Source organism: Arvicanthis niloticus, chromosome 12 (assembly GCF_011762505.2).
Source record: "Arvicanthis niloticus isolate mArvNil1 chromosome 12, mArvNil1.pat.X, whole genome shotgun sequence".
Lineage (NCBI taxonomy): Eukaryota > Metazoa > Chordata > Mammalia > Rodentia > Muridae > Arvicanthis > Arvicanthis niloticus.
The window spans coordinates 72,141,971-72,154,532 of NC_047669.1; the positions used below are offsets into that span (position 1 = coordinate 72,141,971).

Consider the following 12,562-nt stretch of genomic DNA (forward strand, 5'->3'; position numbering starts at 1 on the left):
AGCACTTTGGTGTGTTTCCTTTTTAGCCCCTCCTACCTGCACCCACAATGCACACTGATTATGTTCATTTATGGTTTGGATGTTTCTTTGATGGTTTAGCTTTTCTCAGAGCATCATTTTGAAGAGCTCCTGTGCTCTGAGTGGACCATAACTGATGTCACAGCTCCTGTGGTGTGTGTATTAGGTGATCGCACACTCTGGCTGTTCCCTGCAAAGCCGCAATCAGCATCCAGCTACACAGGGTTTTGTTTTGTTTTAATCATCACATTTCTGTCTAGGGAGCAGGCATTGGTTCTTACATATAGGACCCACATCAAGATCTCAGCCCCACCTAGGGCTACTCCCAAATCCCTGTTACTGTGCTTCAGGAAATTGTATTCCAAATGCATCCTTGGGTGGTTCGAATACATAATGCAACGAACCAACTGTAAGTTCAGGTATAAACATGTAAACATACACAAGACTGTGACACATCATGCCTCGAGGCTCAGCACTTTCTCCAAGAAAGCATTCACTTTTGCTGCATCTTTGCTAGCACTGAGTACCACTGTGGGACGTTCAAATTACTTTAGGTTGTTAAGGGTTTCTCCACCTCTACTCTGGGAGCTGTCCTGGAGGATGTGTTCCAATATCACTGGTCTCATCCACAAGGGACTAGTGGTCCCATCCCACTGTGACAATCAAAACTCTCTCCAGATGTCTTCAAGTGCTCCCCCTAGTGGAGAATGGACCAGTTGCCCTGATGTGTCACTCATGCTTCTTAGGTTTTTCTAAAGCAGTGGATCCTAACTTTTCATGTCAGAGGGTCAATTTGTTCACTGATGACTGACAGTATCTCTATCTACAACCCATGATCCTTTTACCAAGTTGTAAAATGTCTCTTCAGATATCTGAAAAAGGGACACTATGCAACATGGCTCAAATGAATACTTGGGCAGGTTTGTAAAGAAAGTAGCATTTGCAATGTACAGTCCAAAGCACTGCAGCTGAGTTCGTATGAATTACAGACTGGCAGTTTTTCTCGTACACTAGCAAAACAGGCCAGGCTGCCTGAGCTCTTCTGTAACCCTCCAGCACCAAAACTAACGCCCCACCAATCCCAAGCTGAAGCCTAAACAGCTCTTGTCCACACTCTCTCTGTTAGTTCAGCCCTGAGCCACACTGGACCTTTCTGTCTTCATTCTCTAAGACACACAAGACGCACAAGACAGCAGACACGTACCTTTGTTTTCAGCGTGGACAACAAAATGTTGATAGTGGAAATCTTATCCTCCTTTATGCCTGAGCTAAAAATGCAGGGAATAAATTCTGAAAACAAATGTTGCAGAGAATTAAACTCAACAGTACTTTGAAATGGAGAGCAAATAATGCTGTGTCTGACTCAGGTTCTGTACCAATTGCACACGTTTTCAACAGTAAACTTGCTCCGTGGCACAGGGAATCAAGGACATCTCAAGGTAAAATAACCACAGAAATTTCAAGAAGTTTGGTACTTAGGAGGAAACGGAGATGGCAACAGCCGGTGAAATCTCTTCTACTTGAAGGAGCTCAGGGATGCTTAGGATGGTCATGGGCTCTGAGCTTCATAGTGCAGAGTAGTCTGTTTGCCTTTCACTTTGACTTACCTTACCCCTTTCCTCTACCAAGAAGACAGCTATAGGCCTAGATGTGACACGTCAAAACATAAATTTCAAGTCAACCATAATCCTCTACTCAGTGGCAAACACCACACCATCCGACTTGACTGTTGGTTTCTGCCAGTCCACATGCTCTGTCTGATGTTTATGATGCTATTCTATACTCACCCACCTGTCACTCAAACACATCGGTGAGGACAGTGACACTTAGTACTCCATCTGCTCCCCTCATCCCTTGCTAATGGTTAGTTGGAGAAAGATGAATGCTGGTACACGCAGCTTGCTTTCTCATCAGTATTAGTCAGGGAGCCAGCCCATGGGATGATATGTTTACATTCATCTCTCTCTGCTTCCTGATTCAATGTCACCAGCTACCTCACACGCTTTCCATCAAAGACTGTTCCCTAAAATAATGCAAACCCAAATAAACCCCTCTTTCCTTAAGTTGCTTCTGTCAGGTACCCTGTTACAGCAAAAAGAAATGTCACTAATGTAGACCTTATGCAAATGCAGTCTATTTCCTCCCATCATGCTCTGCTCAATAGCAACAGAGCTACCACACAGCCCAGGCTGACCACATGGTCTCATGTCTCCTCAGACCCTCACCTGCAGCATGAAGCTCAGTCCCCCTGTCCTGGTTGAGGCAGAAGGCTTAGTCAACAACCACTTAGACTATAGCACATGGGGACTCCCCCAAGGACTCAACCCGGTGCTCGTCTAGGACATAGGGGTATGATTCTGGAACTTTGAGCAACTGCCATGTGCTACCACAGGGTAGTCATTTACTATCCTTCTGAAGCTCTTGATAAAGCGCTAATATTCCTAATGCTCTGACACGCCTTGTTCTAAGGAGGCAGGCACCAAAACATGGTCAAAGTGAAGCTCCCTTATATTCTGACTAACATGGAGTACAGCCATTATGGCAATCAATTTATCTGTCTATGTTACTTATTATGATGCAGGAATCAAACTCTTGGTATATGTTAAGTAAGTGCTATACAGCTGAGCTATAGCCCGATCCCTTATACTTTTTTTTTTTTAATGCAATTACTGGGGCTGGAGAGATGGCTCAGTGGTTAAGAGCACAAGCTGCTCTTCCAGAGGACCCAGGTTTGAGTCCCAGCACCCACATTAACAGATCAAAATTGTTTATAACTCCAGTCCCAGGAGATCTGATGCCCTCTTCTGTCCTCTATAGGTGCCATCACACAGCCTGTGGCATATAGACATACACACAGAGAAATACGCGTACACATAAACATAAATAATTAAAAATTTAAAAAAAACACAAATGCTAAGGAAAATCAGGGCTACGAATGAATCTGTGTCCTTTGGAACAAAAGCCATAGGGCTTCGTGTCTGCGTCTCATGGCTGTCCTCAGCAACATTCCAGACAGCCTCAAAGGAGTACCAACCAGTGCTGTCAACACACAACTGCTCAACACCAGGAATACCAACCAGTGCATACATCTTCTGAGCACTGTAACACACCCTGCAGCTACAGAGGCTGCAGGTTCTTTCGGAAGAAACATTTGTGGTAGGTTTCTCTGAATGTCACACTTCCCATCCCAAGGGACAAGGCGATCTCACCTTTGATCTCCAGCACTTGCCCTATGGTGTTGTCATCACCCGCAATTAGGAAGGAGAGGGCGAACTGGATGTAGGCCAACCGGACGTCATGCACTCCCTGTAGGACAAAGGAGACTCACATGTCACATGCAGCCATTACAGACAAGAACATAGAAGGCATGTACGCCTCTCAGCTCCGTGTCACCAGCTGTCTGGCCTAATCTCAGACCCTGGCATGTGGATCCTTCCCTCTTTATGAAAAGCAAATTCTCTTTGCATCCCCAACTCTGTAAGTCTTCTCTGCTTTCCTTCTATCCAAGCCCATTCTCAATATAAACGCATGCTGAGAACAGCTGTGCCCTCCCCTGACTTACGACGTATGTTTTTTTAGTTCACTCTAGAATAGGGACAGAGACCCTTAGCCCTGCTGGAGTCAATCCCCTGCTGCTTGCTAATGAAAACAATCTATTGTGTTTTACAAAATGGAGACATGGTGCTGCTTTTGATGAGAGGCCAACATGGTGGTATCTGGTTTTTATTAGAAAACGTAAATAAGTCATTAAATCAGACTGAAAACCAAAGCCCAGACGATGCTTCATGTCACGAGCGCGTGGACACCCCAGGACACAGCCTACAGGCATCAGCACCACCCAGGGAGGCGGGCACAAAGGCCATGACTACCAGCCAACACTTCTGAACAAGTCATGAGCCATCACATCAGCTTCCCCTCCCGTGTTAAGATGCATTCATGTCTCAACACAAGGAAGTGAAGGCACAGGTCGCCACAGCTGCTCCAGCACTGGAACATGTATGTAGAGCCTCCGCCACTCAGACTGAAAACCTTCCCAATTCCCAGTTACTCCAAGAACTGGAATGCATTGCAAGAGTTAAGTTAATATGACAGAAAGTATAATCTTGAACACCTGGCAAGACCAAGGAGTCAGCATCCCTGCTTTCCAAGAGGTGGCAGCCGTCATTGTGACTGTGAGGACAATGGCGATGTTTACTGAACACCGCTTCTTGCATGCCAGACACCATGGCAAACATGGAGTCACTGTCATTTCCTCCAGCTCTCAACAGCCACATGGGAGCACTCACACTTTGTATATGAGTTAGAAAAAGACTCCTCCTCTTCCTCCTCCTCCTCCTCCTCCTCCTCCTCCTCCTCCTCCTCCTCCTCCTCCTCTTCATGCTCCTCTATTGAAGCATTCCCAGGCAGTCTGGGGCCTGGAACCCCTAGTCGCCATTTCTATCACTTTAGATTTGTCTAGACTATGAGTACACAATAGACTTGGACAAGATCTTCCAACAAAGAATTTCTAAATGAAAAGGAATCTGGTTACCACCTACTGGTTCCCATCCTAGATCCCAACCAACCTCAAATCTCAGGTCCTGTACTGTAGAGAAACTAGACTGACCAATCTTAGAGACAAGGGCACCCATGTTCCTTAGGCTAGCCACCACCTCAGGCTTCCATCTCCAGCCTACCCTTCAGAAGCATCCCACTCCCACTGCAGACAGCCTGTGCCTACTCCTCGTTTCCACCCTATGACCTCACAGGGATGTCATCTCAGAAAGGAAACGTCCTGAACTTCTCTAGACTTGTTCTGAAAAATACTAAAATAGACTGAAACATTTGGCAAAGCTGCTCTTTGGCACAAAATTTTAACAATGCTTTCTTTGGCTGGTTGAACAGAGACACGATTTACTTTCTTCAAAAACATTAAAATATACCTTATAAAACAGAAGTGACTCTCCATCTCCAACAACTTCAGGGTATAAAATAAACAAAGGGAAATTCAAATGCATTAAATACTTAAAGACACCTGACAAACCTATAAACCAAATACAACATATGAACCCTGTTTAGATCCAGATTTGAACCAAGAAGTATAAAAATGTTTTTGAGACTAGAAAATTCAAAAATCAAACTGGCTGTTCATGGTGAGAAATTATTAATGGTGATAATGCCATAATGCCATTGTGGTTTCATTTTTAAAGACATTATTCTGCTAAGAGTACATGCTGAAATATTTATCCTGAAATATAATTCTCTTCTGAGATTTGCTATAAAAGTCAACTGGAAAGGTGGGGTGTAAAGTGGGTGAAGGCGACCGACACTAGCTAAAGCTAGTACTTGGGGTTCCTTGAGCTGCTCTATTTTTAATGCTTCTGACTTTTGAAAAACATTAATGTCTGGCTGTCCCTGACCACAACATACCTAAGGGAGCTTATGCAGATCACACAAGGAAAGTACAAGCACTTGCCATGGGACAAAGCCTTCCACTTTACAGATCCCAGGGATTAAATAGCACCCACAGGATCCTGGGTGGAGCAGCTGCTATAGCCAGGGTCTGGGAGCCCTAGCTGGGCTTTTCCACAGTGCCCTGGCTGTCTGGGTGGCCTGGACACATCATTCTACTTTACCCACAGAACTTGGACAACTCTTTTGATTATAATTGCATTTCATGTCCAAAGCCTTACCCACTGATGGGAATCTGTTGACGTGTTAATAAAATGTAGCATCTAAGGGACACTGAGACCTGGACTTCCTTCCCTGAGACACTGCCTTATTTGTAATTCTATAAACCCCTAATACCAGGCTAGTCTCAAAGAGCCATAAAAGTTATGGCATTATTAGGAAACCATCAGACTACTTCCTAACAATTAAGAGATGTAATCAGCAGGAGCCAGCACCCTGTCCGTTTCTACAGGAGATGCACAGCAGCCCCGTCGTGCACCTCTGTCAGAGGGCTATGTGCTCTTTCACTATGCTCTTCCTCAGGAGGAACGCACAGGCCTTGGCTGTGCACAGCACTGAGCTCCATTAGGAGGCAACCTGGCAAGCGGGATGGGGGCTACCGAGACCCGCAGCTGGCCCCGTGCTGGGAGCTTACACATCTTGGTTGTGTTCTCTCCTCCAGAGCTCTGGCGAACCCAAGTGTCAGCTCCAGAGCTACCAGTGAGCTCATGCACACTCCCGACATTCAGGCACTCCTGCTCCCATTTTCTCTGGTACCTTCAGCTTCTACCCATTGAAGATTATAACTGAGGGGCAAAGGCGTTTACCACAGAGCCCCAGGAGCCCTCTCTGCCTTAGAGGTGCAAGGGATTTCTCTAAAAGGGACAGAAGGGGAAGAGGACTGGGATGCTGTATAAACGCCCGCACAGCTGTGAGGCAGAGAGGGGCTCTCCTATTCACTCAGAAGAGACCTTATATCTATCCTCTTAGGACAGAGAACAAAGCCACCAAGACGACCTCATCCTTTCTTGGAAGGCCCAGATCTTCCTCCGATGTCTCAGTCGTTCAAGCTGTCGAGCCATTGTCCCATCAAAGCCAGATTGGAGGGGTGGTGGTGAGGAAAAGGCCACTGCCCTACTCAAAAGCATGGACTTCTGCAGCTGTGTGAGGACCAAGGGAAGGGAGGAGGAAAAACCACCACCAAAGCCTTTCAAAGGGAAGGGAACTGTGGACAACCATGACACTGGGGGTTCTCACCTTTGAATCCCTCTTGGTCACCAGGGCATACAAGGCTTTTTTATTCAAATCAAAACAGCTGCACACATCTCTGGCAGCTTCAGGACCCTGGGTCACCACAGCAGCCATCAGGTCCAGGCAGGCTCGAGCCATCCTGCATAGGGACAGGAAACCAAGTGTCAGGAACAGGAGCAGCACTATGAGGGAGCCCAGAGCACACCTGCTGTAGGATTTGCTACCCAAAACCAGAAAAAAGAAAGCCTGAATGCTCTTCTCTTTCATTTTTTAAAAGAATGACCAAAACTTTAAAAGAAACTAAAAAGCCAAGGAAAGATTATAATACAAAAAAAATTATTAATATTTGATACAGAGATTCACTATGTATGTGGCTTTGGCTGAAATGGAACTCACTATGTAGAGACCAGGCTGGCCCTGAACTCACAGATATCTGCTTGCCTCTGTCTCTTGAATTCTGGGATTAAGGTGTGAGCCACCATGCCCAGTAATAAAGACAAAAATTTTATCTCTCAAGTAACCATCAGTGACTGAGCAGACACATCCCAGTCACTGTGGTTTTGGGACATAAAGGACAACTTTAAAGAGGTGTCTCCAAAAGTGCCCTCTAGGCAGCCTTCTCTGAGCTTGCCAGAATCGGTGGCTCCATGCAAGGCGCTGTTCTAGACCCTGGAAAATAAGGCGCTATGATCCTCTGCACACATTTAAGGAAGAAGACAGTTGATAGATATAGACCATTGTGTCAAGTGCGCAGGTATTTGTCTGCATGCAGAAAACCAAAGTGGGACATGGAGACAGACAAGGACAAGGAGACCAGACAAGCTACTGGTCTAAGATGGTCAACGAAGACCATACAGGCCTTTCCTCTGCAAAGTACTGAGAAAGACATAGACCATAACTACTTGAGAAAAGAACCATCTAGGCAGAACAGGCTATGTAGGGCATGGTTGAGTCCCGGGACAGTGAAGACAGCAGGCTACAGCAGAAGGGATACTTGGTGTGAGAAGTCAGCAGTGGTCCCTGCTGGTCACTGATAAAGAATGGGCTGAGTCACAGTCCAAAAAACCTCAGTAAAAGCCAATCCAAAGGCTGGTCCCTGGCCACCCAACAGACGGCTCACCTGTAACCAGATGCATACAGGGATTCACAGAGGAGCTTCATGTGGTTGTGCAGTAGCTTCTTCACAATGTTAGTACCCACCACGTGGAAATGCGTAAGATCACTGGCTGTCCTCAGTAATATAGCCTCAAACGCTTGAAATATTAACAGCATCTGCAAAGGCAGAATTGAACACTGTCAATCATTTCATTCTTGCCTTAGCTGGGGTTATGACATTAGCCCTTCCCCAGATCCTGAGTCAAAATAACAAGAGGGAAGCAGGCAAGAGTCTACCAGCCTTACCTAGCAAGACCCAGGCTCTGAACTATAAACACAAAAGAGGCTGCTTAGTTTCACAAGACAAAAAACAAAGGACAAAACTTTATTGAGAAGAAATTCAGTGCTCTGAAGACATTCAGTTCTACAGTCTTACAACATGAGTCCAGTTCCATAAGTGTTCTGACTCTGTAACACACAGCATTTCCCTGGTGTTAAAGCAAACCTAGTGTGCTGTAAGAAGCTATAGTCCTGGGGCAGAACTGGCTGCTCTTGCAGAAGCCTGGGTTCAGTTCCCAGCACCCACATGGCAGCTCACAATTGTCTGTACCCAAGTTTCAGGGGATTCAATGCCTTCTTCTAGCCTCTGTAGCAACAAGCATGTGTATGGTGTACATGCATGCATACATACATACACACACACATGCATACATACACACAGACATACATACATACACACACAGAGACAGACAAAACACTCACACACATAAAAAATAAATGAATACATGCTTTAAAAAATCTAATCTTGACTAATGACATTATTTATAAACTATTAGCAGGAAGTTGCTGTTTCCCACAAAGGCCACAGAAACAAAGCACTGGATTAAGAGATCACTTTCTGAAGGAAGCTGGTACTGACCAAGACATGGATAGATAGCATACTTTGCCAAGCTCACTGCTACACAACAGTGACTTCTCTTCATCATGCAAGTAAAAAACCACCTACTTCACTCTCCGGCCGCTTCTCTCCACTCAGGAGCTGGAAGATTTCTGCACATTCCATGGAAATCTTAATGTATCCCTCAACAACGTCACACACATCTTCCCGGGGTAGCTGTTTGGCAGCAGAGATGAAGGCTTCCAAAGCTGAAATAAGAGTTAAGAGATCAACAGGACAGTCTCCTCAGAGACCACTGCAGCCACACTGCACCCTATTTTCCTTGTTCAGTGACTCCCACACACCTCTAACGTACCCAAAGAGGTAAAGAACCCACTGACTGAGGGTTCATGGTAAGGCTTTAACTCCTAAAAGGAGTGTAGGATTTCCCCTGCAACCATTCTCGCTCCTTAAACCTTCTCAAGCAGTGCCACTGCCCTAAGCACCTGCAGGACAGCCAAGTGAGACAGTGAGCAAGGGCCATGACATCTGACAGAGGGGGTTCAGTGTCACAGTGGCTCTATCCCTCAGGTCTCTGAGAGTCACTCACAATACCTACTCCTCTTCTTCAAGACTGCAAGCATAGAATAAGGGCTGCCACTGCAGAGAGAGTGGTGCTAATACTTTCTTAAACACTTTCCAAACTAAAACTCCAGGTAGTACAGGGTAGTCTAAGGTGGGAACTACTGATTATTATTACACTTGGCAGCTTTACAGCCAACTTTCCATTCACTATTGACTGAGCTCTTACCACAGACCACAGACCTGGGATGTGCTGGTGAATGAAGTGGAAGTGGTTTCCATCAACATGGTACAACCAATGGTATACAAAGGTACACAGACATGTATTATGGACCTACCAGTTACTTAGACACATACCACAAAGTAGTGAGTACTCTGAAGCGAAGACGGGGAAGAAAAGGTTGTTAAGAGGTTTTAACTGTAGAATGTGACTTTGACCTGATACTAAAAGAATGAGCTGGGGGACAGGGCTAAGACAGTGCTTCGAGTCAATGATGTGAAAATCCCCAGAGTGTGGGTAGGTTCACTGGGGCTGGTATTTGGGTTGAAGTGGGAAGGAGGTCTGAGATGGAGGCAAACAAGTGGTAAGGCTGGGTGGACTAGTGGTGATGACTCTGCTATTAAAAGTGCAGTAGTATCGCACTAAAGGATGCTATGAGAGGAGTGACATGAGCAGATTGGCAGTTTAAATGATCACCTCACATTCCATGTATGATGGGGTACAAGGAAACAAATGTAAAAAAGAGAACAAGCCTGGGCAGCTCTAGCCATTATCACAGAAAGACTAATGGCGCCTGGACCAGAGTGACCATGAAGGAACAGAGTGGAACTACAGACTCCAGAGACACACAGGAGACCACTGAGCCAGGGGATGACGGAGGCACAAGGAGGGCTCTGGGAGGAACACCTAGGTGACTGGACCTGCCTGGAACTGCAATGAGGAACAGGGATGACATTTAACCATTAGCATGCTCACAGTCACAATACGGCATTTTCCATCACTCGTGAAGGATGGACATTTTTAAGAACCAGACTTAAGCAGATCCTTCTTGATCTAGAATCCCGACTCACCAATCAACTTTAATCCTGACACTGGTCAACTGAGCACCCTCTCAACTGAACCCCAAAGCTCCTCTCCATTACACAAAGGGAACAGCAACAGCAACCTAAAAATCCCTAACATACAACCACCAATCCAATCCTTACTAGCATTTCTGTGACAGGACCTCAGCGTGTACCAAGGAGGGAAAGGGAAGAAAGATCCTGACATTATATTCAAATAAAAGTCTCCAAATTCCCACATTCCCCCACTGACTTCGGCTTCGCAACATCTTTCTATCACGTCACTAATCATATACCTGTCAACCTAGCTGTCCCCTGAAATGTAGACAGAAGCTTTTCAGGAACCAAGCTAGATCTTTTCTTCTGCCAGAAAGCCTCCTATTCCCACACCATTCTACAACTCTTGAAAATCCGCTGACTTAGGGAAGCCTTCTTTGATTTCACAGATCAAGGTCCCAGGCCATGAGGGACACTGGACTTCCTTTGAAAAACCCATGACTATGTGACTTTGCTGACCACCTGCTCTCCCAAACTATCAGATTCACAATGGCAAGACCTGTGCCAGGGTTTTATTCGCCCATTATAGCTCTACCTAACAAATAGCATCTGTGATTAAATACTGAATAAATGTTCTGGGGCACTAAATTCTGTGCAAGCAAAGGTCTCACCTTCCACGCAAACTCCCAAGACTAGGCACCAAACGTTTAAAAATAAAAATTGTAAGAAAAAAATTAGTTGAGAATACTTTTTGAGTCAGGGTCTCACTATATGTGTTTACTGAGTCCCCTGGCTGTGCGTTAGCCCGGGGTAGTCCAGGGAGACAGACAGCTTACTTTGGACTGTCAGCAGCAGCAGTCAGACGTGCTCTGCCAACACTAATATTGTCGGGATGGGACCAATTCTATCCTCCATCTTCTAGTATTTTTAAAGTTGGAAGTCAAGGCGTACTTGGTCTGGACCTTGTTAAGTAGATAAGGCTGGCCTCCAACTCACAGAGATCCCCCTGCCTCTTCCTCCCTCTCAAGTGCTGAATTAAAGGCTCGTACCATCAAGCCCTGCGACAGTTTATTAACTTCGTAATTTTGTTAACCTGACAGAAATATTCACTGTCTTGCTTTCACCACAGTGTTGATGTCTGAACACGGCAACACGTTCAACTGTGGTTCTCCTCACAACCAATGTACTCCTTCTGCCATTATAAGTCGTTGTGAAGTGTAGTCACACTCTGCAGCGAGTGAAATTAAATTACAGAATCTGGTCCATCTCAGACACCGGTCCGGACAATCCTAGTCACTTGACAAGGAGTTGTAGGTTCTTAGGGAACCCGTTACAGGTGACATCCCGCCATTATCAGGGCTGACAGTTGGTTACCTATGGGAACGGCTGCTGACAGCCCAAGCAAGCTGTCTCACTGAACTATTCTAGACTAACTCAGAGCCAGGGCTCGGTAAACGCTTGCAGTGTGAACGGGGATCCTTTACTTTCCTGACAGCCGACAGGTTTTGGAGGTGTCTAGGGGTCGCTGCCCCGAAGAGACACGTGTGGTTGCAAAAGCACGGACACGCAGTGCGTCCGTTTTCCCGCAAGCCGGAGGCGTGGCTGTGACGGTTACTGCCCCGAAGCTGGGGAGAGGAGTCTGGTCCTGTCTCCTCTCGGCCGCCGCTCTCACTCACCCGGTCCTGGGCCCTGCGCATCCTTCAGCTGCGTCTTGAACCGCACGCCCGTGAACTCCTCCGCTCGAGTTCGCTTGGCTGTGCCAACGGGGGACGCCGCGCCGCTAGGGCCCCCTGAGGCCTTCCTCTTGGGGACCCCCATGGCCCAAACCACCGGGCCAGAAAAAAAACGGCGGCACCCTCAGAAAAACCCACGCGACCGGAAACAGTAGCGGCAAGGAAGGGGCGGGACTGGAAGAAAAGGCGGAACCTGAGAGGGAAGCCCGTAAAAGAGCCAGTCTTCGAGTGAGAAAGCGCGGAAGGGGCGGGGCCAGTTAAAGGGGCGTGGAGAAGGTAGAACACCTGGGGGCGGGGCCTTCTGGGCGGGTCGCTGTGAGCGTGTGGGCGTGGCTTGGTGCTAGGGCGGAGCCTGGAGGACCTGGCTTTTCCCACCGGCTCGGGCTGTGCTCTGCCTGTGGAGAAAACCGTAGGAAAGACAAACACGCCTTTAGCTGCGACAATCTGGAGCGGATCAATCAAAGCGCTTCTCCTGTGCCCGCGGCGCTGTTGGGCTTCCCTGAGCGGGAAGAACTCC

At 46.7% G+C, this 12,562-nt stretch overlaps 1 protein-coding gene across 1 annotated transcript in view; it reads right to left on the minus strand.

Annotated features, from left to right (window-relative positions):
• The window catches only part of Urb1 (URB1 ribosome biogenesis factor), a 56,229-nt gene extending 43,965 nt beyond the window's left edge, over nucleotides 1-12,264 (minus strand). Inside the window, exons 1-6 of the mRNA XM_034515453.1 lie at nucleotides 11,989-12,264; nucleotides 8,801-8,940; nucleotides 7,820-7,971; nucleotides 6,706-6,838; nucleotides 3,228-3,324; nucleotides 1,223-1,308 (exon numbers count right to left, since the gene is read on the minus strand). Coding sequence (XP_034371344.1) covers nucleotides 1,223-1,308; nucleotides 3,228-3,324; nucleotides 6,706-6,838; nucleotides 7,820-7,971; nucleotides 8,801-8,940; nucleotides 11,989-12,130 — 750 coding nt within the window. The 5' untranslated portion in view covers nucleotides 12,131-12,264. The remainder of the gene's footprint in view (nucleotides 1-1,222; nucleotides 1,309-3,227; nucleotides 3,325-6,705; nucleotides 6,839-7,819; nucleotides 7,972-8,800; nucleotides 8,941-11,988) is intronic.
• Between the last annotated feature and the right edge of the window lie 298 nt (nucleotides 12,265-12,562).